The 27,155-nt window shown below is 42.3% G+C and overlaps 1 protein-coding gene across 4 annotated transcripts in view; it reads left to right on the top strand.

The window, feature by feature from the left end:
* Window positions 1–27,155, top strand: part of SUSD6 (sushi domain containing 6) — an 81,353-nt gene that overhangs the window by 19,610 nt on the left and 34,588 nt on the right. For 3 of the 4 annotated variants that reach the window (XM_066188210.1, XM_066188211.1, XM_066188212.1), the window contains 2 exons: window positions 14,139–14,326; window positions 18,755–18,784. In XM_066188210.1, coding sequence (XP_066044307.1) covers window positions 14,206–14,326; window positions 18,755–18,784 — 151 coding nt within the window. In that variant the 5' untranslated portion in view covers window positions 14,139–14,205. Of the gene's footprint in view, window positions 1–1,797; window positions 2,095–14,138; window positions 14,327–18,754; window positions 18,785–27,155 lie in introns of those variants that run through there. The other variant, XM_066188213.1, reaches the window with a different exon arrangement.

Here is a 27,155-nt window from a genome sequence, read left to right as displayed (position 1 = left end):
AATGTTTCCCATGTAAGGCAAGGAGAGCCTGCTGTAAGGAAGCATGTGGCTGTCATTTATTTTAGAAAATGTGTCTCAGCATTTAACTGAAAAATCAGACCAGAGACCTGTGGTAGCTGCAGCCTCTATTGCCCACGTTTATGCTATTTAAAGACCAGTCTTCTCCAGATTGATTCTGGTGAAATAGCAGGCTTGCCTAAAGTCTACTGACTACTTGTAAGTGAGGGAATTTAGCCAGGCATTGCTGGGGATAGGCCTGACATTTCGCAAGTCACCATAATTGGATTATTCAGCTGATGGTAAGCCAACACCTTTCCAGAAGGTTTCTAGAGCTCTGGTTTGACTCTTGGTAAATGATTTCTAACGCAAGACACCTATACAAAGCCACCTATGCTTCAGGTGTGGTTTTAAAAAGAAGTGTTGATTATGTTAACCACCTCTTTGAAGTTGTTTAAGACTTTCATTCCTGATACTCTTTCCCACTCATACTTTTTCCCCGACTTAAAATAGTGGAGGGAAAAAAAATAGTCTCAGAAATGGGGATTTAATAATTTTCTTCAAGGATTCCTTTTTGCATCTTTGCCTCTTGAAATGAAGGAGTTTGTGAACCTTGAGTTAATCTTAATATCTAAAAAATAGTTTCAACTCTCAGCCTCAGGTAATTTCATGAACCAGACCTTCCCAGGATTGATGACATTAAGGCAGTAATGTGCATATTCCCTGTTTCAGTCTCCTCTTCAGCACTTTTTTAGGCGTTTGCGAAGTCTGAGGGTCCCACTGTAGATTGTGCATCTTTCTTTTGTTGCATTATCTTTCACATTACTATCATTGGTCTTAACTCAAACCCTTCGCATTTTGGGTGAACAGTTGTAGTAGGGAACTGGGATCCCTCTGCATGTTCCATCTCTTGGTTGGTTTGCAGGTGAGCTCTGTAGCCTGTTCTCAGGAGTGTGCAGGGGCATTGCTGTTCTCTGAGATGACATGGCTCCCACAAGGCCGGTTCTTTCTTCTTTCTGCGTTTCTCCATTCCCATCAGATCAGGACTCCTTCCTGCAGTTACCAAGTCAAGATTATTTCCCCAGAAAAGGAAGTGAGCAAAAATTTTGGGTTGGGCATCTTGGAACTATTGATGTTGCAGACTATCACCTGCTCTGCATTTCTCCTTGCTGGCGGAAGTACGTGCAGTGTTTGCAAGGAATAGTGTTCCCTTGATGATGGTTGTGTTGAGATTGTCTCTGTAAATTCTACAAGGCCTCCCTCCTGAGAGCCTTTGCTTTTGGGGAAGAGTCACCTTTTATGTCATGACTTCTGAGAGTGAAATTTGCTGTTGGTCTAGTGATAAAACACAACAGTTTTCTTTGGTCAGAAAAATTTATCAGTGGGATAAATATCTGCTTCTTCAAAGAACTGTAACTCCTGCCCAATTATACTTATTTTGTAGCAAATGTAGCCTAAATATAATTAGCTTTTTCAGATTTGATTTGTCTGCAGGGCACTTGCAAAGACTGTTGATGCCTTTGATGTAACTAAAGCATGACTGTTCTTGGCAGAGATGATGAAGCTTAACCCTGGTCCCTCAGAAGTATGTTTCTGAGTTCTGTCCTTACCAGCATGTGTTCCTACCTTTCAAAAGGGCTCACAGTTGTGTTTCACTGGGATTTCTTTTCATTTTCAAGGATGGTGTGAAGCAACCTCTGCAGTGATTTTCAGTAGCTTTACTTGAGTGCTTCTGAGGAGCAGGACTTGGAGGTGGAGGCCGTGGCAGTGTTGCCAGAGACCAGGGAAGGGTATGTGAGTGTTAGAGAAAAGGCTTCTGACAGCTGTTGTGTAGTGTGCTGTAAGAAGGGTGGTTTCCTCAAAATGTGCCTTGTAGTGTCCTGTGGAGTCTTAGTGGAGCTGTTTATTTTCCACAATGCAGGCTTGTCTTTGTCCTCCCCCCACTTCCCTCTGTATGTGAAAGGATGATTCTGCTTCATGAGGAGAGCAGGCCCTGAAGTGCAAAAGGAGATAATGGAGATCCTTCGTTGTCCAGAGCCGACTGTCGCTTACACCTGTTAAATGCAGTGTTCGACTTACCCAGAACAGCAGCTCTAGGTGAGTTAGAATGTATATAAAACACGCAGAGACTAGTCTTTTCACAAAATGAAGCTTGCAAGTAGCTTTTTAAAAGATGCCAATGGAAATCCAGATAGTTGCAAGTGACAGACCACCGGCTCCTCTGGATATAGGTGCTGTCACATTCACACAATACAGTCTCTCTCTGAACCTTATAGATGGAGCTAAGATGACATTTGGTGTTTTGTTGTCTTTTTTTAATGGTTGTTACTCTGCATTTAGTGAAGAGACGTAAGATTATTAAGAAAAAAACACTAACCCTCCACCCCCCCCCCAAATTCTTGGTCAATTCCTATGCAGTGACCCTTTCTGAAAACTCTACGTAATGTATTTTTTTCTTATGGATAAGAACAAGAAGCTCAGTTAACCTGTGCATGTGAGACCGTTGCCATTCTGCTATTGACATTTCAACCTTCCTGAAAGATTCAGGATTTTTATTTGTAAAGTGTATGTTAATTTAAATGGTTGCGCTCTTTCTTTAGTTGTTGCACCAGTGTCACTACTTTCCTATTACTTCCTCTTGTCTGTTCAAGAGATGCCAGAGAAAGGCATCTCAAATTGTTGAGCAGGTTTCTGATTCTGATGTCAAGCTGTTTGCATTCCTCTACATACAGGTAGCATTTGTAGAAACGAAAGTATCTCTGTATGGGTTTTATTTAGAATGTTTGGCTTTAGAGGAAAAAGAAATTGGTAACACTGAAAGACGGTGTTAATGGCTTTAACCAGTTGTTTCGCAGCAAGAAAAATAGCTTTGGTGATGACAATTGCTGACTCTCAAAAGACTAAATTGCACATCAGATTTACAAAATGGGGAAAACAAATACAGTCTTAAGGGTACAGTATAAAAAGGTGCATACCCTTTGAGAAACTAATTTCAAAGTAGCTTAAATGAACATGAAAGTCCTCTGCTGTTGAAAGTCATTTTAAATCACCTCCTTACTCTTTTGTGGGTCTTGCATATTAATTTTGTTATGCTGTAAGCTCTTATAGCTGATTTTTTTCTGTCCAGCTGCTTGGAGCACTGTGTTGCAGGTAAAAACATGAAGAGCAGGACTTTTAAACAGGCTTGCTTTATACTAATTCTAATAAACTTTATTTAATCAATTCAATCTGAGGGGAACCTTGTTTCCAGAGACAGGAAATTGCTTGAGGATTACTGGCTGTCGCAGGACCTTCGTATTTATTTGCAAAACGTCTGGAAAAAAATAATAATAGAATCAGTCTTCCTTTAAAGGCAGTTGAAACTGGAGTTGCTGTGCTTTTCCCATGAGGCTGTGTAGAGGTCACTGGGAATTTTGTGCTAGAATGTTTTTTCTTGATGAATAGTTTCATGGCTTCAGTGTACTCCTGCAGGGTGCTTGGAGACACCTCAAAACCCCAAGCAAAGCAGGAAGTGACCTGTTTCCCAAGTGGATGTACTGTTCATTTTCCTTCAGATAGTAGAGAGTTAAATATGTCTGCTCTAAAATGCACTTTTTAGAGGGAATGGGGAGGGATCTTCCACTCTTCAGTTCTGTGGTTGCAAGAGGAGCAAGGCTTAGAGGTGTCTGGGACAGCATGTGTGGTATCTTTCATGTTCATGTGCCCAGACTGTTGACATTTGAATACAAGTATGCTGGACAAGTGAAAAAAAAAAAAAAAAAAAAAAAAGAAAAAGTAGAAATCCAAAAGACTCCATAATCTGTCTTCTTGCTTGTGTTTCATGGATGGGTGCCTGGTAGCTGGCCCATTCAGGGGTGGAGGACGATGAGTAGAGGCAGGCAGCACTTGGGAGTGGTGTGCTTGGCTGAGGGGCAGCAGGCAGGGAGGCAACTCCTCAGGTCAATAGCAGGATGCTTCACCTCTGCGCTCTGGTCCCAGTGGTGAAGAGGTGTTGCCTGTGGCTTTTTCCAGAGTTTGTCTTTGCACAGTTTTGAGTATTGGGAGGGAATATGATCTTTGGAAGGGTTTTCCTTAGAGTTTTGAGGTAGACTGGACAAAGCCTGGTTGTGCTTTTGCAGACCTAGGTGGTCTAGGAAAACAGCCAAAGTGTGAGGTAGAAGATCAAATAACCTGTATGCTCTGAGCTCTGGGTATATCTCCTTCTGACCTAGCACGGGCATGTGTGTGATTCTTGCTTGTGTGCAGCATCACTTTGTAGCCCTGCACTAAACTGTAAGATTTACTGCTGAGCTTTTTGCTGACTCTTGCTGTTCTGCTTTGTGTAACTTTCCCCTCTTTTTCGGCATGTGACTTTCCTCTCTTTTTTGGCTTTGATTTCATTTGCCTTCTTCTAATTCTAACAAGCTTGTGTTACCTTTGGCTATTTTGGAACATTCTCACCCAGCTTTCTGGCTTTTAATCTGCATGGAAACCATGATGCTGGAGCCATGATTTAGGGGAATGATTTCAATATAGAGCATCTTTATGCATAGTAAATGATTTTTTTCCACACTTCAGTGTGGATTGAAAATGGAGATGGTTTTAGAAGCAAGAAGTCTGTACAATTTCTTGGCCCATTATTTTGGGCTGCTTGCTTAAGTCAGAGAGTTGTTTCAGACACTTCAGACCTTGGCAGCAAATCTGAGGTGGGAGTGTTTCCCCAGTTGCTGCTTCCACTGGCCACAGAGCTGTCCTTGTGCAAGGGCCCAGTTTCTCCCAGAAGTTCCTGAAAGTTTCATTTTTGTTGCAAAGGAGATGTTTAGCTGCAAGGTGGGTGTGGGAGCAAGGGGGTGTCTAGTCACCCAAGAGCAAGGGGTCATCCTTCAGCCCAGGTCACCTCTAAGTGCTTGGATGGTGGAGGGACAACCCCAGCTGGCTCTGCTAAGGGGAGATGCTGATGTACAAGAGTTGGATTAGACTGCAGGTCAGTAAAGGCTGAGGAACCATTGCTGCTATACAAACAAGGTGCTGAGAGCTGCTAAATGTGCAGTCACAGTGAGGCAGTGCACGTTGGCTGCTTCAGGATCCTTTGCTTAACATTTTGTTTGAGTTTGATAACTGCTAGACAGAGGCCCCTCCCTGGGGAGTGGAGGAATTAGGATCCCTCTGATACTTGCAGGGTGGTGCAGAAGACTGATTGTCTCCTACGGCAAGTCAGAGCATCCTGTCTGCCACCTCTGGGCTACTCTAGTTCCAGCTGACAGTGATTTATTTTTTAATTTATTTTTTCCCTTTACTAGCCATGCGTTTTGAAGTCTAAATGTCACTGAGTCAGGTGAGGAAGAAGTTGAAGCTTTAAACTGACCTCTTGAGATACAACAAACAGGTTTCATTTATGAAAAGTTTCTTTCTGCAAACTCTTACTTCCCTACACTTTTTTCTGGCATGCTTCTCTCCCACCCCAATTTAATGGTGGAAATCTTTAACACACAATCTTTGGATGATGGTTGTAGGTCTCGGATGATGGTTTGCTACTCTACTGGTAAGGGATCTATTCTGAGGATTCTGCTTGGAGCACTTGGCCTTATCATGGTGTGTGCATGTCCCCTTGTGACACGTAATAAGCCACTGTCCTCCTTGGAGTGTCTCTCTGACTTGATTCTTCTAGCTTGTGCTGCTTAAATCAGAGTGCAATTGCAACTGATTGCTTGTAAGAAAATAGCCTGTTGAGGGAAACTAGTTAGAGGAAAAAAGGCTGTGAGGGTCTTCTGCATAGTGATGTGTCTTCTCTGTGAGTAATTCTGGTAATTGTGAGAGTGATTTAAAAGAAAGGAAGCTGTTTGGACTCCTGTTCCCCACCCTCTCTTCTCTTGATCCTATTGACTTTTGAAATTAGTTAATGTCAGCTTGCCTGAAGTCTGAAATCTTCGAGTTGAGTGTTGGGGTGGAGACTGGTGAGCCTGCTGCTGGTGAGGGTGCTGTGCTGGGGGACCTGCCCGGGACACGGGAGCGGCTCTGTGTGCAGGCAGTGTGCTAATTGTCCTATGGTCTTAATTGCCAGGGGATTGAATGGGGATGCAATTTTTTCTTTCTTCATTGTACACTGGCAAGAGTGATATGGCTGTGTGGAATAAAACGTGCCCAGTGCCGCTGTGATGGATGTCTGCTGTAGGGAGGGGTTTGTGGCAATACATGTGCATCTGTGCTGTTAGCACAGTGCATCCCAAGGAGGAAAAGCACTAAGAAACATCTAGCAACTTTGCAGCTGCTAAAAAAAAAAAAAAAAGGCAACTGGAAATAGTGAGCTAACAGATGCAAAACCAAGCCACAGTGCTGAGACCTTTTGAAGGCCTACCTTACTGAGATCTACTGGAGTCATTCTCTTCTGTGTTAGAATCCGAAATGCAGTCTTAAGGCCAAAATCAGAATTTAAAACTTTCTCAGTTTGGTCGATGATCTATCTTGTTGGAAGATTAGGTTTTCAGAGGACTTAAGGAATAGTCTTATTTTTCATAGTTTTTTGTGTGTCTGTTTATCTCTGAAAAGATCTATGTACAGAGACACTCAAACATCAAGGATTTGTTTAGCCTGGAAGGTTCTGATAAAACAATACATCTCTTGCTGAGAACCTTCTTTATAAGGTGAGATACAAATAACGAGCACTGTACAATATTTGTCGTCATTCCTTGAAAATGGGTGGTACTTCTGTATAGTATGTATTTTTATATCTGGGAAATGTAATCGTTTTAAACGGGAGTTGTGTCTCACAGCTGTGCTTTTAGGAATAAATATAAGAGTTCCTCCATCTCCTAGTATAGTTCCTTACTTAAATGTCAGACTGCTTCATTGAAGTTTATATTTAGAGGGCTTTGAGAGGAAAAAGACTTCCAAATGGATGTCCTCTGAAGTGGCTGTGCAGCCCGATGATATTGCAGCTGCATGTATAGCAGACTGATGCTTTTAGCCACATTAGTGGAAATTAAAGCACAAGAAATGGTAAGGGTAGGGAGAAGCACGTTCTAGTAGTGAGGGATTATAAAATCTGCACACAGGCTTTGTGGTTCCTTCTCTGAAACAGATTAACATAGCTGCATAAATGAGAATATCGTCCTGGATATGTACAAGTGACTTTATCAATCCAGCGCTTCTTTGTCAGCCCTGTTACTGAAAGTAACATTTCAAGCTTGCATGTGGTTACGAGAAGTTCTGCCTTTGCACGGCTTTCTTTATTCTCCTTCCCTGAAGCCATTCCAGTTTACTGTGAGTTTTCTTTTTTAGGACTTATTATTTTTGGAAGGCATTCTGGAACATTTTGTGCATATGGTCCTCTGTAAAAGTGCTGTTGTACTGATTAAAGCTGAAAGTATGAAACCTAGCTTTTCTGATGCAGTGCAGCAGGGGAAAAATGCTGAAATAATAGTTTCTAAAGGGAATACTTTTCCAAATAAAGACACTTTCAGAAAACCCACAAACAACAAAAAAACACCCAAAACCAAAACCGAGAAAGATTGTGAGAGATGTGTTTTCCACAATCCCCCAGTCTCTACTTCCTCCCATAGGTTGCATAGATGACAGTATGTTTAAAAAAAAATCCTTTAAAGCTGATCCAGCACTTTTTTAAAAAAAACTGTTTTCATTTACTGTTGACATGATCCCACTGCTATAAGCATTTTTGTAATAGTGCAGCAATCTGCAGTGCATTGGAGTTGTGTGCATTAACCTAACTCTTCCCACTGCTCCTCCGCAGCTCTGTTTATCTTCTTACTGGTTCCTGGAAGTTCACAGCCTGCCCATAACTAAATTCTTCCTTATTTGAAAGGACAATTGGATTTTGATCTCTTATCTTCCTCTTCCCAAGTAAAACAGAAAAAGTTTCCAGTGAAATTCTGACTTCAAAGAAAACGTCTTAAAATCTGGGGAGCTAATGGTATTTAGGGCTTTCTCTTGGGCTTACCAAAGCAAGGAAAATTGGATTTTTTTATTTTGTTTTTAAGTAATACAATTCAAATCTTCTGTGAATGTGTCAGACCTGGCATGACAACCACAGTATGTGGAAGTGGGGAAGGATCATCAAAATACTAAGGCTGTTTCTAATGGTTTGTCTCTGATTCTGTTTCTGAAAGTGTGAGTGTTATTTACAAGAGTGAAAACCAAGCTCTGCTTGGCGGTTGTTAATCCACACTGATTCGGGCATTTCCATCATGCACTGGACAGTGAAAGGTACTGAATACCACCCCTTTTCCCCTTGGCAACCTTGCACCTCTTCTTTGTACACCTTGGAAAGTCTGTTCCTTCCTCGTTATTTACCTTTAAAAGGAATGTTGGAGTTGAAGCTGGTTGAGTCTCCTCAGGAGTATCCCTGAACCTGCTGTCCATTTCTCTGGGCTGCAGTAGGGAAGAAGGTCATATACAAAGGCTTGCACCCAGTATGGAAGGGGAATAGCTGGAGGAAGTGTTCCCTGCAATCAGCCCACAGAAAAACATGCTCGGCTACCCTCAGGATGATTAGAGGAGCATCAGGTGAGATAAGGAGGCAAACAAGGGAGGGGTGCAAAAGCATGATGTAGATGCCAAAAGGACTTGACTGTGATAGGAAGGCTAGAGAGGAGGAAGCTGGGGAGTAAGCTGTACAAATTGGGGATTCTTGCAGGTCTATTCACTTGAGGTAGGAATATTGGTATGACTTTACCAATTGTAAGGTACTAGTTATCCAGCAGTGAAAAATCCAGTTCCCTGGCTTAAGGCTTGGGTGTGCCTTAGTGATTCTGTGGAGAGTTAGGTACATGTCATTTATCAGAGATTGAAAAGGAATTTCAGCGTTTAACCTGTCCAGCAGGCTTCTTTATGTGCAAACTCTGATGCTTCCTGTTGAAAATGGAAGTTGTGCATCACCAATTGTTGGTTTAGTTTGTTGGGATTTTTTTTTTTTAATTTAACATTTTAAAATTTAAAAGAAGTGTTCTAGAAACCTTTATGGGAAAGCGCAGGTTTAAGCTAAATCAAAACAATTATATGAAAGAAATAGCCAAATTTGAAGATCATAGGCCAAACCCTTGGCACAGCTGGGGAATGAGGAAGGAAATCCAACTATTCGGATTCCACTTCAGCAGTGGGGTTGTTTGCAGTAGGGTGTGTGCTGATTCCAATGTCCAGAATAAGCAGCTTGGTCTTTCCTAGTGTTTCTTCTTTGTAGCAGGGAATATGTGCAATTTGCCCATCTGCTTTATGCTGTGACTCTGCAATGCAGAAACCTGCCTTTTTAAAATTCAAATATGAAGGTGTAAAATGAAGCTACCAAGCACCTCATCTGGTTACTGGGCAGGAGGAGTGTTACATGTCGTTTGGCTTTTCATATTTCCTCCTGTCCTCTTCCACCTTTTTCCATTATCCTGAATAACTGAGAGTTGGCTGTGCTGAAAAGTCAGATGATTAAGATTTTTCTGAACTGCCTGCAGGTAACTTTAAAGGCTTTGATTTTTTTCCTTTGTTCCTAACTTAAACCGAACAGTGTAATTGAATTGTGATGCTATCCCTAAGTGTTAAAAATACAATTCTGTTTTTTTAAAGCTCTCAACTGAACTGGTTTAACCACAGAAAGTAAGTGGAATGAAGGATTTCTTTCTTCTGCTATCACTTGGACTTGATTTTTCTGTATTTTTTTTATTTAGCAGCCAAGAAGAAGGCTTTTTTGCTTTAAAGCTTAACTGCTCTTTGAAAGCAGGCAAAATAGGGATACAACAAAACCAGCAACTGAGGGTGAAGGTTAAATCCTCTGAACCACACTGCTTACATTAGATTCCACTTGCAGCGTGACCATGAGGCAAGAACAATGCTTGTGCTTAGCTTTTCAAAAGCTATGCTGTGCACACCCATCACTCATGCCACTGCTAAGATCTTTGCTGTGTGCATTCAAGAGTCAGCAAACAATGTCTGAGTATTATTGTGTGAGGGGGAAATCATGTGGATAAAAAAGAGATTTATTATGTGCGTGAGGATAGCTAATTTTCTTTTGCTAAGTTTCAAGTATGGTATTTTAAAGCAAGCCAGTAGCATTCCAAACATTCTGAAAGCTTCCCTAAATAAACTTTGGAGAATTCAGGTTGAAGACCTGTTCTCCAACAACAGTGACACAGGAAGTAACTGTGCCAGGCATTTTGAACAGCTAGAGAGCTTCAGACCCTGTCCAGTCTCTGGTTGTCTAGAGCATGTCCTGAGCATATGGCCTTCCAAAGAATGCTTTTCCATGTGGACCTAGGAGTCCTTCTGTGACAAAATAAGAAAAATAAGAAAATTAAGTCATAATCCTGTGAAAATTCACACATGCTTATAAAGGGATCTTGGATCAAGGGGTATGAGTTAGCAGCTTCTGAAGGTCTGGAAGATAAATGGCAAAGGTCCCCAAAGAGCTTATCTTAGAGAGCTCCTGCCGTATATAAGTGGGTCATCTTTGAAAAGGGCTACTGCTGGTATAAGAGCAAGCAGGAAGTCTGGCCTGCATGGTTTTAGTGGAAGCTGATGTCTGCCTGAGGACTTCATGTAGACACAAACTACTGTTCCCTGTGCAAGCAGGGCTGGCCATGCAATGAGGGGGACTCTTGCTGAAGCATCACCGGGAAGCTTGCTTGATGCCAAGACTTGAAGAAAGAGCTGGAGATGTCTGTAAGCTGGGAGCAATGGGTACTTTTTCACTTGTTCATAGCACTCCCTAAGAGGGTGTGTGGCTTATTGACTTTGTGGATATAGAGGGTGGTTTATTGTCTTATCCATATTTAGTAGGTGTTTGTCAAGGTTCCCATTATAAAGAAAGTAAAAATCCCTCCACCTTTATTGGCTGTTATACTTTTAACAGAGAAAAATCTCTTCCTCTCCTTACTGTATTTATGGGCACTGCTGGCTGTACTAAATATTATCTTTGAAAACATCTTTGTTTAAACTTAATCCTTACATAACCCTTCAGCCTGGGCTGTGGCATGTGAAATGGATTTGAAATGTCCTTGCTCTTCATACTTGTGCTACAGTCAGCTTCTGCCTTATTGTTCTTGGTATTCATTAAAGAAACCAGCCCATTCCTTAGTGCTTTGTGTACACTTCGATTCTCCCAACTCCCTGAATTGTTAAGCTATGCCCCTGAGAGTATGTGTCTGATAAATGTGTGAGATCTACACTGCACTCCAGCTAACTTCAGGCAGTGGAGGCCTGAGGAGTTGTTATGAAAGCTGCTTCCCCCTGAGCTGTAGGTATAAGGAATGTGCTAAAACAACAGTCAGTTTTCAGAGAATTGAATGTCTGTCTAAATAACCTCCAAATCAGCTCTCCTATGGGAAAAGGGATAGTTTCTTATCTAGTCAGAATCTCTCTCTTCTTCTAACTTTGCCAGGGAACAGTCAAGGCTGGCAACAAGTTTTGTAACTTGGTTGAAGCCCAAAGGATCCTCACAAGCAGTACCTGTAACCCATGTCTCCTAACAATCCTGAGGGGTTTGTCTTTGCTGTCACCCACTGAAAGGGCTGGCTACCTTTGTGTCTCCTTCAAATCCACACCGAACTGAATCAGTTTAGTGGGATGTTGCTGTAGACATAGCAGCATCAGTTTACAGCATTCCTGGAGTGGCAGCCCTGGGCCTGTGATAGACAGGATCCCTGGTCACCTGGGATTCAAGTGACTTGGTAGCTGAGAAGAGGTGTGGGAAACCATGTCCGATTTTAAAAGAAAGGAGAAGAACAGTGCTGTGCTTTGGAGCAATATGCTAGTGAATCAAGAATAAGCTAATTATTGATTCCCTTTTAGGTGTTTCTGACTTGTTTGCTGTTCAGTGACCAGAACTGCACTGCTGGCTTCTAGGTGCAGTCTTTGGGGCAGGAAAATGTCTCTGGGGAAAAGTAGCACACCTCATGTTGCTCAGCAAATTTGGTGGTAATTGCATGCCCTCTTCCTACCTCTCCTGGCTGCTGCTCTGTCACCTGACATTCATTGTTGCAAGGGCAGGGAGGGCCACCGTTAAAAGATACCTTGGCAGTACTTTCAGAGGTTCTTATACTAAAGAGGCTTCATTAAATTGGAATAGGGAGGACAGAGCTTTCTTGGTCTAGTCAGAAGGGTGTTTGTTGAAGATGGTGCATTGCTTTCTCAGAGCTATAATTCTGTCTAGAGCAGTGATTCTTGGAAAAGAGCAGCTGTCTTTTGGCCTGGAACATAGGCTGGCCTCTTCTGATTGAATATGAACCTAGATGCCATGCAGGAGGTCTGACTTGAGAGGACAGGGCAGATGTAAAGATTAACTGGCTTGGCCTTCTTCACATGGAATATTTTTTTCATTCCGTGGTCTAATTGTTGCTGAAGGTATTCTAGCAGGTAAGTGAAAGTATCCTCATTCCGTTCTGCATGGTGGAAGTTTGCTGAACAAAGCATTGGCTCCTTATCTGTGGAATACGTGAGAAATCTACAGGCTGTGCTGCAGGCATAGTAGGATAGATTCACTCCTCTCCCTCCTCCTCCAAATGAAGCAAGAAACAAAAGGAGTAGACAGAGTTTATTGTAGCAGCAACTCCAATACACATGACACTTTAAATGTCATCTTGAAATGACATTTCAAGGCAGGGTGTATGCAAAGAATTTTTCTTTGAGAGAGACTAAGAAGAAAAATCCAGATTTTAAAGATAGCCCTTTTGTGAAGTATATATGAGCATAATAGTGACATGGAACTAAGGAAAAACCCTCGTTTCACTAGAATGGCTACCAGGTTTATTGACAAATCTACATATTCCCTCCCATAATGCATCTACTGTTTTGCCTGAGTAATTGGAAATTTGAGTTGAGGCTGTTTGAATCGTTTGTTTCTCTAGTCAGTGCTGGTGTATTGCTTTAATCTTGGAAGCACTTACGGATCTGAAGGTTCTGCCTTCCCCAGTAGTAGGGGTGCTAACCCAGATGTCCTTTGTCCTCACAAGGTACAAAAGAGCACAATACCTGCCTCTGCACATCTCAGATCTCTTAGAGATTATCCAGCGGTTTTGAATTTCCTTGGGAAACTCGGCCAAGTAAAAAAACCTAATCTCCCTTCAATCTGTATATTCATTTAACTGAAGAAGCTGTGGCTGAATGGGGCTTTCCTCATAATTAAAAGTATTACTGTTGTCAGGTGTAAAAAGCCATTAATTTTGGCAAATTTGTTTTCACCTGAGAGCTTCAGATGTGCAGTGAATAGCAGGATACAAGTGTTGAAATGTGCTTCCATGTAGGGTTTTTTGGTTGTTTTTATTTTATTGGTTGATTTGTTTTTTTCAGGGTGTTTTTTGGTGGTTTTTTTTTTTTTTTTTTTTTTTTTTGGTGTTTTGTGTTTTTTTTTTTTTTTTTGGTTGTTGGTGTGTTTACCATTGGCGGCCTTGCAGGTTAAAATTATAGCAGGTTGGTGAAATATGTGTTCTGCTGGGTCTTCATTAAAAGTAAATGTTCAGCTTTGTGCTTTCTCTGTTTCCCAACTGTGCTTTGTGTGTTTGTGTACAAGGCTGTTTTTGCTGTGACAGTGCCTCATAGGCTGTGGGTGAATCCCTCAGTCCTCAGGTATGAGCAGTGTCACATCCTGCAATTTTAATTATTGTGCTCTGTCCTGTCAGATCATTATACCTGAGGTTTGCAAGTTGTTTTACATTCCTCCTCGTAAGCGTGTGTTTGCCTGCCGGCTGGCTGTCAGGATTGCTGTGCCTCTCCAGGTGGCTGAAGAAGCATTTGAGTGATTTATATCCTAGCTGTCTAGTGCAGTCTGCTGTGTCTCAGAGACTTTCTGAAAAGTGGTGGGGGTGTAGGAAGACTGGCTCTCTTGAAGAATTTTTGAAACAAATCCTCCAGATGCTATGTCCTCTGGGCTGTCTTGAAAGGAAAAGCTAAAATTAATTGTAAGCTAGGCAGTCTTCACATTTGAAACATCAGACAGTGAGTGAAAAGTTATGGTCTCTCTCTAATACAGCTCCTTTTAGTCTTTTTTCGTGTGTAGAAGATTGCTTTTCTGCTCCTGTTAGCTTGAGAACTGTGAATACTTAGCAAGATTCCTAAGTGCTAGAACATGTAAAAGGTTTCTTTGTTTCTAACTTTCCCTCCTTCCTCTCCAGATGTTGTAGGTGTTTGGCTCAACACTTTTTCTTGCTTTGTCTGTTTTTTTTTTTCAGACCAAGGTGCTCCTGATCAACCGGATCTTTCAGAAATTTTTTAAAAAGAAACCTTGGTGGGTAAAAGATGTGCCATGGAATGGTAGCATCAAAGAGCAACACAGGATCATCTCTTGCCTTGACTGGCCATGGGTTATTTCGTCTGCTAGTTATCTTTGGTTCCTTTATCTTGGAAGCACAGTCCACAGGTAAGTGAAACCTTTATATATGCTACAGGGAGGGGGAGGATTATAAGTTTTGAAGTGGCTGTATATTTTTAGGTGAAAACTGGTGATGGTTGATGTATTTGTACACATCTTCCAGTACTCACAGGAAAAAATCCATCACTACTTGTTGAGTGGAGCGTGAAGTGTGTGAACTGAATGAGTCTTACATATTAGTAAATAAGTGCTTGTCCTCCATCCTGTAGTTTTGATTCCCATGGTTTTTTTCCCCTCCGTTCTGATCTCTTCACTGGAGCCGGGGACACTTGGGGCATCTTGAGAGCATGTTTTTGTTGAGTGAGACTCTCACGTAAACAGTGTTATCTGTGTGCCCTGTAGCAACTGCTCATGAGAAGGGGTAGAAGCAGAGATTGTGTCCAGCTCTTTTGTACAGCTGATGAATCCGTTCAGTGTTTCCTTGTATGCTGTGTTCTGACACCTTAACACCTGCTACCTGCATCCCTCTATTGGATCCTCTTTTCAGCTTAAGTTTTCCCCCTCCCCTCATCTCTTGATGTTTCTCAGATGGATGAGTGTTGTGAATAGTATAAATAGCAGTGGAATGGGATGATGTGAAAAATGTCATCAGAGATGGGAGATCTGCCTTTTAGAAATGAGTGGAAGAAGGAAACGTACTGGATACTCAGAAGGTAGTACGTGATATGAAGTATGTGCTTGATTACCCAGTCTGCCCTGAAATATGTCTTTTTTTCTCAGACCAGCCCTGATCTAGTTTTTGTCTGTAGAGAGATGTCTGGTCATAGGAGGCAGGAGATGGAAGGAGGAACTTTGTTTGCTCTTGCAAGAACTTTGAAGGAGTTAATCCCAAATAGACAGATTTGACTCGAGCAGCTGTTGTAACATAGAGCATTAGCTTGCCTATGTAAGGAAAATCTCAGTTCTTGACATAATTCTAAAAAGTCCTATTTATTTGACATATCATGGCACCTGAGAATGTCATGTGACCAACATTCCTCTGCATCAGTGTGGTAGAGCAGAATAAACATTAGCTGCCAGATGCACTCAAAGTTGAGGTGATCCTGTATGGAAAAGTCTGCTGGTGCTGAAAACTTCTGGAGGAGGAGTTGATCTCCTTTTACTGTTCCTGGCTCTTTGAGTTGGAAGGAAGAAACTGCTGAAATCAGATATCTCAGGCTTATATGTCTTCCTGACCTGATTTTGGCCTTGTAGGTAATGAGAGGGTGGGGAAAACACCCTTGAGAGCATGACAGATTGTCATGAATAGTTAGTGACAGTGGGAAAGGGACAAGATGGTTTTGGATCTGGGCTATCCATGTTTTTTTTCCAGCCTTGCTGTTGTTGGTGATAGTGTCACTGCCTCATTTCAGATAGGCCTGTCAGATATGCCTCTCAGCCTGGGGCACCATTGCCATCTGAAACTAGGCACTGCAGCACCTTCAAATGAGACTGCAATCAGTATGCAAATGCCTTGTGCTGCACGGGCTGCTGGATGGGGAAAAGCTGCCACAATACTGGCAATCCTTTTTAATATAATTTTTGAGACATCCAGTCACATTACAAAAGCACTAGCTAGGCATGCCAGAAGACCCGAGAGTGATTCTGCATTGTTTCCCTTTCTGTGTTCTTTTTGCTTCAGGATCTGAAACCAGTTGTGGTGAACTGATCAAGGCAGATCATCAGCTAAACAGGATTATAGTGGCTAGGCAGGAACCATTTCCTGCAGGGGAAGTGAGAAAACAGAGGGGGAGCTAGGATCATAGCAGAGGGCAAGACACGCAGGGGAAGAAATCCTGGGGATGGGCTTGCTGAGGAGCGCTTCCATGTACGGTTTTCTGAGACTGGGATGTAGCAACCCAAAAGCCAATTGCTGGGAGGGATGGGGGTGCTCAGTGTTGTGTCATGGGCCCAGGGAGCTGCACCTGCAGCAGTGTGCCAGCCATGAGCAACATTAATGAACAAGTCAGCTGAAGAGCAGAGAAGCCAGATGGAGAAACAAAGAGTACTGGCGAGGCACTTGGAAAATCATTTTTCCCTCATCTTTGTCCCCCAACCACCTCACCATCCTCACTTTATTACTTTGCATAGCAAAGTCATTCAGAGCAAGCAGAGCAAAATGATGTTAACATGAAGCAAGAGACTGTATTAAATCTGGTGGTGGTAATGCTTATCTTGAATGTGGAGCCAGTGTAACAAGCTCAAAATTGTTACAAAAGCTGAAGAATGTTCTCATAAAAAGACAAGCATGGAGACAATGCCTGGCTCAGCCCTGAGTGAGAAAGCAGAGCTTGTGATTCGTATGTATAAAACCATATGAGGTATATTGTATTGCAATCATTTTGCTGCTTAGAAATTCTATTGCTTAAGTTCCAGGAAGCTTATAGATATGTTCATGATCGGGGCAGGAAGATGTTCTCTTTGCCATGTGGTTAATGCAGAGAGCAGACTCATTTTCAGTCAGCAAGCATCTGCTCTGTCGTCTGGTAATAAATCGATTTTATTTATGCATGGATTTTTAAGAAAAATCCTCAGCACTTTGTCTCAAGCAATCTATCCAAATATCCTCGAGTGCCATGAGATGAATATAAGTTGCTTAGTCACTAAGCATACTGCAGATTTTGGGGAAACTGTTCCCTAACCACTGCGCATATTTTAACACAAAACAAATGCCACGTTTGGTAATGGGCAAGCAGTGAAGCTGTGTCATAAGAGGAGGATTTATGGAAACTTGAGTGCTGCTCAGAAATATTTTTTGGGCTTTATCACTGTTGTAGCATTTTTCCCCATCTGGCAAGTTCTCCAAGATTCGTTGTGGGAAATAATGAAGGAATGAGCAGGCAAGGAGACATGGAAAGCTCCTCAGTAATACTGAGGCTTAGTTCTTTGTCTGTCTTTTCTGGTTTTTTGAGGGTTCAACTGGAATGTAGCTAAGAGCCAGGATGCTTAGTAGATTGAGGTGGGGAATTTTTGAAGCATTGGAGAAGAGCAATGACAACCTTTTTGTCTGCATTTCCACAGATAATGCTTCTCCATTTTCTCTTTGTTGCTGTGACTTTTGTAATTTTTCCCCCTCTCCCTCCCATCTCTGTCCCTTAAGGCCTGGTATTTATATCTCATTCACAATGGTCCTCCTGCCTGGCCAGGCTATTTTTGGAAGAATGACAGTGTATCAGATTAAGTTGTTCATTAAATTTTAACATGTAGTCTGTAAAGTACTCTGAAAGCTTCCTATGATTTATGTTCCAAATGTGTAATCTCTCTTGGATGCATGACTGGCACTGTCAGAAACCTATCAAAACAGGATGGGCCTTTCATTATTGGTAATAGCATCACCTGATCCTGGGAAATGCAAGTCAATGTGTTGGTAAAAGTATTAAACATCCTGAATTAAGCAAATATCAATACTCATAAAGGAGAGAGTTTAAATATTAATCTTTTAAAATTAATGGTAATGCAGGCTCGGTGAATCTAAGTCCATTTAGATTTAGACACAGTCTGATTTTTGTTGACTGCACATGCAAAACACTATAAAGTTAGCTCTTTAATTTTTAGGATTGCCATTAAAGTGATAAATTGAGCTTGAATAAACTCAAACGACTTCATTCCTGTGTGTTGTTTCTGACGCAAATGCAGCCAGTCTGCTGCTTGCTGTTCTGAGGTCTTTTCAGTGCCAAGGTTATTCTGCACAGAAGCTCTTGGATACCACTGGCATTTGTTTGCATTGCATAGAGCAGCTTGTTAGAGCGCACTCCACTCATTGAGCAGATTCAGACTTGTTCCTGTTCTTTGGGAACCTTGGCGAAGCAGAGGTTTCCTTTGTCTCTGAGTATGCAGCTGAAAGGAAGAGGTTTATACAGCTAGGGATGAATTCAATGGCCATGAAAACAAGGACACTATAGCACTGGATGGCCAGACAGAAATGTGGGAAGTGTCATGCATGAACAGGTGATCTTGATTCTAACCTGTATGCTTCATGTAAGTGTGAGTTTGGAGAAATTACAGTGTCAGCCCAAAGCAGGATGGCCTTCCTCTTGGAGACAAAGGGGGAGCATTTTCAGGAGCAATTCCTCTTTCCAGTCCCTTTGTAGAACTTAATAAGAGCAGAGTGATATGGAAGAGCATGGTGAGGAACTGCAGAATAATGGCCAGGGCCGCAAAGGTGGGTAGGAAGCAGATGCAGATAGGCTCAGAATTAGACTATTCATGAAATGATAGTAATATTCACACTGCTGCACACACTGACCCAGGCAGTGGAACTTAAATGAATGTCTTGAAGGGAGTAACAAGCATCTCAAGAAGCCACATGACTTGTTTAATTTTAACAAGTTCTAGTGGCTGAAGAATTAATTAAAGCTTTGTGATGTTTAGCTAACTGCTTGCTTAAACCATGATAGTGTGATAATAATCCTGAATTTTTTGTTTTGTCTGTCCTAGGTTGGCTAAGCAAATCCAAAGGACCTGCATGTGAGTAAACTTACATTCACTGCTGTGCTATGAGAAATAAGTGTGATATTTTACTGGTTAATTTAAGTGTCTCTGAGCTAGGATTCCCATTATACTTCTTGTTGTGTTGGATAGGCTTGAGATTAATCTCTATGCCCCATTTTCATTTTTGACCCTTGGATTTGGGAATGACGACTGCCCTCAGTTTGAGAGAGGGGAGATCAGCTTTACATCTTTCACTGTGCTTGGAAGGGATCCTTGTGCCTTCTAGAGCATTTAACTTCAAATGACTCAAGAAAACAACAAATCAGAATATTTCATTAAATGCGGAGACATGCTGCTTGTGAGAGTTTTGAGAGGCTGACAGAGTATTGAGAGGACAGGGAGAACAGGCTGAGGTAAAAAAAAAAAAATCAGTTCCTTAAATCAAGAAAAGTGAACATCTCAGCATGATTCTCGATATATTTCATTGGATACGCCCGCTTTTCATTTCATGTGCTCAGAAAAAGTTAAGTCTCTCCAGTGGTCATGTTATGGATGCATGCAACTTTGGAAGGAGTTGGGAAGCATATTTGGTTTCCTTATCTCTTCAAAATATATAAACCAAACTTTTCTGTACATTTTTGTTAAACTCTGAAATATGATTTGTTTAGTCTGAACTTTCCCCTTCCTCTGAGAAAAACGAAAAAAACCGCCACAGGAACAAAATCTGAGAGGACCGGACTGTTGAAGAAGAATTTAAAGGTGTGGGAGGGAAATTTTACCACCTACCAAATTTTGGTCTTCAGAAAGTGGGGGTTAAGAGAAGTGTTGATGGGATCATCTGAATCCTCTATTTTTATTCAATGCCTGAATATTACTCCTGACAAGAAGAGTGATATCACACACACAGTATTAAGGGGCTTTCAATTCTTGGCTATGGTTGCTAGCAGGAAAATCAGCGGTTTTAGGAAAAACCTCAAGAGTTGTCTGGTCAAATTCATCATAGCTTCTTGGGTTAGAATGCAACAGATGGAAAACGGTAAGAGTTTCATTATAGGGGGAAGCAGGAGGTGTGCTAAGTGTCATTTGTTCTTCAGGAGAAACTAGTTGTGAACTATAGTCCAGGTTCTGACTCATCACCTTCCTGGTGTTCCTTGAGGATTGCTGCCCACTAGGCTGAAGATACAGATTTCTCTGTCTCTTTCTGGTTTTACTCAGTCCTTTCCTTTTTATTTGCTGGAGTCAATAATTTGGGAAGAGTTTGAATTTTTGCTTGTTATCGCCTTGTCCCAATTCCTTTCTTGCTTCTGTCCCTTTTGAATCCTACACCGTTCCCAGTGCAGCTGAGGAACTATTTTTTAGAATATGTGGAATGTTTTTCATATGTGCAACCCATGTCTGCCATTGCTCCTCCAGCCCTTATGTTTAACCGAAGTACCATGAGTAGTTGCCACTTCCTGTTCATGCTGCCAGCCGACAGTGATTCTGCAGTGGGGATGGCAGAGCAGGAGGTACATTGGCTGTGGAACTGTGGCAAACTTCAGTCTGGGCTGTTCCTGCAAGTACTGCTGCAATAGCTGGTGTGTGGTGTGTAAAGCTGTGGATATGACCTCAGCATGCTGACATGGGTAATAAGGAAGAAACAAGTGGTTGGGCAAGGCAGGAAACTGTAGATTGTTGAGTCTTCAACTTTTGTGGCTGAATCTGTCAAGGCTCTGCTAAACCTGGGAATCTGTCTGGATGATGACTACTAAAACACTGCTGATAACAAGCTGCCAATAGTCAGGAGTGAAGATGGTACTAAAGGCCCTTGAACAGCAAGCTCAGAAATGTTCGCACCTTTGCGAAAATAATTGGGACAGGATTATGGCATTGCCACAAGAGGTTGTACCTGCTTATCTGGGTGGGCTGGTCTCCATATAAAAACACATTTTCCTTTTAATGGACTGAAACCTCTGGGGAGTGTTCATCTTCCCCTGCAAACAGGAGTTCCTGAGGCTATGCTTCTGCAAAGTGTTGCATTGGAGTTGGAGGACTGCTTCCAGATGTTAAAGGGATTTGAAGTAACCCCTTAGGTGTGAGGCTGCATAGATGAGTTACCAGATGTGGTAGATGGATTGGGCTGGAGTGGGCATGTTGCTAAACTGTTGTAGAATAAAATGAGCTTTTGGCTCAGCCTAGTACAGTGATGCTTTTATTATAAAACGGGCCGGGGAACTTCTGGATTTCTTGTACTGAGAAGACTGCCTAATCTCAAGAGGTTTGTTGGGATGCTCCTTCATTGCTTGTGTACTTTGGTATGGCTGGTGCTGGATGGAGATGCCTCCTGTGTTCCTTCTCTATGGGTCCAATGCTGTGAATACAAAAATCAGTGTGTTTATCCACCTGGCATAGAAAGAAGCATTTCAGCGGGAGCAAAAGCCAAAAAATTGAACAGTAGACTAACAAAAGCGTATCTTGAAATCCTGTGGGCTCAGTATTTTAGGTCTAGCCAGTCATCTTAATTCAACTGGGAAAATATTTCTTGTTGGAGAGAAAAAAAAACCCACACCATTGCTGCTACTTTTGAAATATATGTTTTTCTTTGTCAGTAAAGAGAAAAATATGTCCTACTTGAAAAATGTTGCCTTGCTGTAGAGTGAGATAAGCACCTCTGGTGGATGTTGTCTTGGGTTTTCAGCCCACAGACAGGGAAGAAACATGGTAGGCTTTCACACATGCAGAGTCATAATTAGAAAGTCAAATTCTGCTGCTGCATTTTGGGCTAGAAAGAACATTTTCTGTGTCCTGAGAAAAAGACCAACATGGTGTGGAAAGAATTTTGTGTCAGACATATCCATAGACACTCATAAAACCGTCCAGAAAGAGAATAAAACTTTCTTGTGCTCTTACCACTGTTGTAAGGCAAATTGGGATTTGTAGGAAAGTGGTAGAAAAGATTGAACTTCAGTGAGGATCAGTAGAGAATAAGATTTTAGGAAGGAGAGGAGGGGCTTAGGAGTGCAGCAAAACAGGAGGGTGACTGTTTCCAGAGGTAGAATTGTGAAAAAGATCCTAATGGTTTATGAAACAAATTAGTGGCTTGGTGGTTAAGCAGTGCAAGTCCTAAAAGAAAGTAGTATTTTATTTATGCAGGTAAATTAGAACAGTTGAGAATAGTATGGCCTTGGGAGGGAGAACTCTTGTACAAAAAAAATGTGTGTTTATTTTTTAAGGGCTAGGTAAGAGTGTCTTAATGCAGGAGGATGCATCTTCAACATCAGGGTTTTGAAGCTTTTCTGTGGGCAACAAGACTGACCTGTGAGACACTGACAGTTTAAGCATTTAAAGGTTATAAAGTGGGTGTGCCCTCCAGGGGCTGAAGCTTCAATGCAGAAATCTGAGACAGAAGCAGATCAGGGTGAATATGCCAGTTGCTGGAGCACTGGCTGTGCCTGTCTGTGTGCTCTAACATCATGGATGGTGATCTGGGGGATGAAAAATTGTGCAAGACCGTATAGCAGTTTTCTGTGGAAGACGATGTAGGGAGGAATTCCAAGTGGAGGTTGCTACCATGGTTAGAGTACTATCTGACTTTCTCAAAGTTCTGCTTTTCTTAGTTTGTGCTCACTTTAATAGTTAAAAGCTGCTTTGCTCCTTCCCCTGTCCTGCATTTGACTGCTTCACCCCTGCAGAAGAGCTATTTTTGTAAAGATAAACCTATTGAAGCTGCCTAACCCTAGATCCTTGTCAACACTCCTTGCCGATGGTGATCCCTTCCAGGTGGGGTCTGTATGTCACTGTAACTGTGGAATGAAATGATATTAGAGTGGGTAAGCGACTTCTAGTGCTGCCTTTATTCTGGACCACCAGCATGCTGGAGACTTAACCTTCAGGAGACTTAGCTGATGCTGCAGAGGCCTTTAGGAATGTGCTCCTGGTGTGTCATACAAAACTCACAGCTATTGATATATCTCTGTCATGGAGAAGGGAAATGTGGATTTCTAACAGTTTCCTTGTACCCATTCCTCTTGTAACTTCAGAGCAGCTATCTTTGAAACTCAGAGCCCTGGTGATGTCCCTGCTGTGTAACTTGTCTCCAGTAGTTCAAGCTTTGGGCCTGCAGGTGTGCTTTTTGAAAAGGACCAATACTGTACAAATTGTGCTAAGCCATGCTTTGTGCTGTAGCACATCTTCTCTTTTGCACAGGCAAAGTGTGTCAAGTATCTGTAACGGTCTGTATTATCCTAAAGCTAGTACTTCCCTTCTTGTCACTGATTTTGCTTTCCCTAGCAAAAGTAACACTTGAATGCACCTGGAGAACAACCTTCAGGTTTCATTATAAACACTTTTTTTGGTGTAAATGACTTAGGTTGTAAGATACTAAGAAAAGGTAAAAGCTTTATCATTTGCCTGTTTGGGTTCAGCTGTCACTTCTCTCTCAATTGAGGAAATTACTAATTTTTCATATGTAAGCTGAGAAATCTGAATATAATCACAAGCTGCAATGAGTATGCCTTTAAGAGCAAGTCTTGGTGAAACCCATGAAGATGGCAAGTTTGTTTTTTTACACTTTTAGTGTTCTAGTCCTCCAGTTCTTTGCCTTTCTCAGCAAACTAGTCTTGCTGCAAATGCTACTGCCATTTGCCCAAAGCAGGGTTGACCTTTGAGCCTTCTCACTTTGAATCTCTATATTTGCATTTACTTCTCAAATATTTAAATGTTTTCTTCAAGTTGACAGTTCATGTTTTGATGGTGACTGTGTCCTCCATGGCATTTAGTAAGCTGGACTCCACTTTTGGAACAGTTGAGGGAAGATGTACAGTGCTGAGACAGCTGAGCAATCTGTTGGTACAGGATCCTCATAAATTTTTGTCACTGGAGCAGTAGTGAAACACACAGAGGCAGATCCCGAGACTGGCAGCCAGGCACTGTTAGCACACTTGTGCTGTGTGGGAGAGGAGGTGTGTGCAGTGGTGGCCAGATCACTGTCTGATGGCGTAAAGCCATGCCTCTGCTGGCCAAACACACTGGAAGTGTGGTGTGTGGGCTGTGCTGAAAGAGGTTAGCTCCTGTGAGAAGTTCTGCCTCACTGCCTCCTCTTAGCACCCTGGAGAACTGACTGCCTCTTGGCACCTGCCTCCTGCTGTGGAGACTCCTCAGGGCTGGAGCACCTTTACAGAGAACTGGATTTTTAGTTTGTTTTGTTGGTTTTAGGTTTGGGTTTTTCTGACCTTGTTTGTTTGGTTTTTTGTTGTATATTTTTCCTGTCAGTATTGCCTTGGTCATGTTTGGGTCCCACTTTAACCAGGTCTTTCCAGTCATGAGCTGATCCTATGAATGAGTTGAGTCTTTGGGCAGGCAGTGGTATGACTGCACGGGGGAAAAGGAACATTGCATTGCAGCCTGTTATCTGAGACACAGGTAGGGCTCCTTTTAGCATCCTGGATTCTTGCTGTTAGTAAAACAAAAAGGAATTGGTATATGCTGCTAACTAGGAGTGTTGTGAAGAGATTCATTCTCTGACTACAGTCAAGGTGAGCAAATTCATAGCTATTTTACTGCATACCTCTGGCCAGTTGTCTGAGGCAGGTCAGGAGTATTTCATGCTTGGCGGCATTGGCTGCCATGGAGGGGATTTGAGAGGATGAAAATTAATGTCTGTTCTACATCCTCTGACAGCAGGAAAGCATCTTATCATTAAGTCTGTTTCCATCCACTCAACTCTTGGCTTAATTAGTTGCTTCAGATGAAGGAATTTTTTCTCCTGACTTTTGTTAGTAGCACCAAGGGAGGATGCCTGCAGAATCTGAGCTTTTGTGGTTTTATTTCTAAAAAGCTGCCACTGAACCCAGGGTTTCAAAGCTGCTTGCCAGCATGCACTGTGCATAAATGAAATCAAACACATCTCTCTTTCTGGAGTGGTCTGTCACCTTTCTTCTTTCTGTGGCAGTAGAGCCTGGCCTCCTCATTAAATGTAGATACTTCTCTATAGGTAAGAGTTAAAACTCCTAAGCAGGAGTGGTTTGAGGGGCTCTTACATATTATTTCATAGACTCATAGGATATGCTGAGTTGGAAAGGATTCATCAGGAGCGTTAAGTTCAACTCCTGGCCCTATGCAAAACTATCATACCATGTGCCTGAGAGCATTTTGCAAAGACTTTTTGAACTCTGTCAGGCTTAATGCTGTGACCGCTTCCCTGGGGAGCTTGTTCCAGTGCCCAAACACCCTCTTGAAAAACCTTTTCCTGATATCCAACTTAAACCTCCCCTGACACAACTTCATGTCATTTTCTCAAGTCCTGTCACTGGTCATGAGAGTGACAAGATTGGTGTCTGCACCTCCATTTCCCCTCATGAGGATGCTGAACAGCACAAAGAGGTCTCCCCTCAGTTTCCTGCAGGCTGAACAGACCAAGTGACCTCAGGTGCTCCTCAGGTGGCTTCCTCTCCAGACCCTTCACCATCCTCATGGCCCTCCTTTGGACGCTCTCTAATAGCTTAATACCTTTTTTATATTGTGGTGCCCAAAATTGCCCCCAGCACTCGAGGTGAGGCCACAGCAGTGCAGAGCAGTGGGACTATCCCCTGCTTTGATCAGCTTTGACTGTGGGATTAGGGTAGCTTCACTTATGCTCATGGTGAAGTGGGAATTGCTGTAAATGCAGCAGTGTTTGTGAATGGCAAATGTTTCAGTTTGTGGTTTGCTTTTCCAGTTAACCTGTATTCCACTTGGTGTGAAACTTAGCTTGATTTACTTCTCAGGTTTTGTGGTGATGATCTCTTTTTTCATATAGTGGGGGATGGTAGGAAATGGTAAGTTACAGGAAACACTTTTGCGGTAAATCCTGTAGTATTTACAACAGAATCATCACTTGAAGTTGATTTGCCCTGACTGGTATCAGAGATAATGAAAACTGAATTGAAAACAAAACTAGAAAGCCCTCTGGTAACCATCTGTCAATTGTTAAATATCATGTGATGGCAAGATGAAACTTGTGGTGCCTGGTGTGGTCTCCAATCTCATCACAGCAAATAGTTCCAGTTGCTTTTGCTGGGGAAGTTGACTGCTCTGGTGTAGCTTTCTCCATGGGAGGAATTTCTTCCCAAGGCTGAGCTGGTTCCCTGGGTGGAAGTATAGATGTATTTATGTTGATTAGTTTATTTGAGCCGTGCTCTCTTACACTGCTATGTGCTGTGCCCAGTTTAATGACAGACTGTAATGATTTTTACTGTTGTGCAGTTGTTTAGCAGTAGCAAGAGAGCAGTCGGGGACCTTTTGCTTTGTCTTGTTTCGAGTCTTCCCCGAGCCCATCTTTGTCCTGGCATGTGTGTTCAGAGACCACAGGGCTGCAGCACACGGCTGCTGCGCCCCCGGCCTGCATGCATGAATTCATCAGCTTGATCTTTGCCCCCCTGCTCCTCGGGAGGGTCGGATGGCAGCTGCAGCTCCTGTCAAGCATGATGCCGGGCAGGGAGCTTTGGGGAGGGGAGTTACAAAAGGCTCAGTTTAAATCATCTGTGTAAGGGCACAGCAGAGGCTCTGTCACTCAGTCCCCATGCTTGTCTTCTGGTGCTATGGTTGTAATGACATTAGCATTTCAAAAAGGGGATTACCACAACCCCGGCTTCTAAGGGGAGAGTATTTTGGCTGTTACTTGAAAAGCTGCTTTCTGGTTGCCTCTGTCAATTTTCCCCCGTCCTTCCCCCGTAGATCCTGAAGAGTTGATGAAGGTGTACATGCCATGTTAAAAGTGGGTTGATGTTGCAAGGAAGCTGGTTGTTTATTGGCCTAAATGTGGGCTGGCAGATAGGAAGTTGTTTCTGATAGCATTCTTTCTTACTGATTTGGAGTGACTGCCTGAGAATTTCCTGACGGAGAAGTTAAAGGGTCTGTGTTGTGATCATAGCTGTATTCTAGAGAATTATTCTGTAGTCATGCTTACAGGAAGAAGTTACATTATACTAGTTTGTCTTGTGTATTTCAACCAAAGGAAATGGGCAGCACATGCATCCTATTCATTGTCTGCCTTCACTCATCTTGTAGTATGAAAAAACCCTTTGTGTCCAGGGCACAGGATTTCAGGGTGATTCCTTGGGAAGTGATTGTATTTTTATAGGTTCTTGCTTAGCAACAAAAATTATTTTGTAAAACTTAACTTCTGACTCTTGCAATTCTGTTGCATTGCCCTCACCTCTGATCAATAAATATTCGGCTGATCATTTTTCACTAACTTCACTTTCCGTTTCTGATGTTACTTGTGCTGGAAACTTGCCTTAAGGCTCTGAATATGCTGGACTCTGGTGGAAAATGCATGTGTTCCTCTCCAGTTCCCTTAGCTATAGAAATGACAGGTCGGGCCAGACAGATTGGTTGACTGGTTCCTGGGGAAGAGAACAAAGGGAATTGCCTTCTTTGCCTGACAGAG

This window comes from Chamaea fasciata, unplaced genomic scaffold (assembly GCF_029207755.1).
Source record: "Chamaea fasciata isolate MVZ Bird 193981 ecotype frontalis unplaced genomic scaffold, bChaFas1.0.hap1 SCAF_7, whole genome shotgun sequence".
Taxonomy (NCBI): domain Eukaryota; kingdom Metazoa; phylum Chordata; class Aves; order Passeriformes; family Sylviidae; genus Chamaea; species Chamaea fasciata.
The sequence above is the reverse complement of the archived record's forward strand: the minus strand, read 5'-3'. Positions and strand labels throughout refer to the sequence as shown.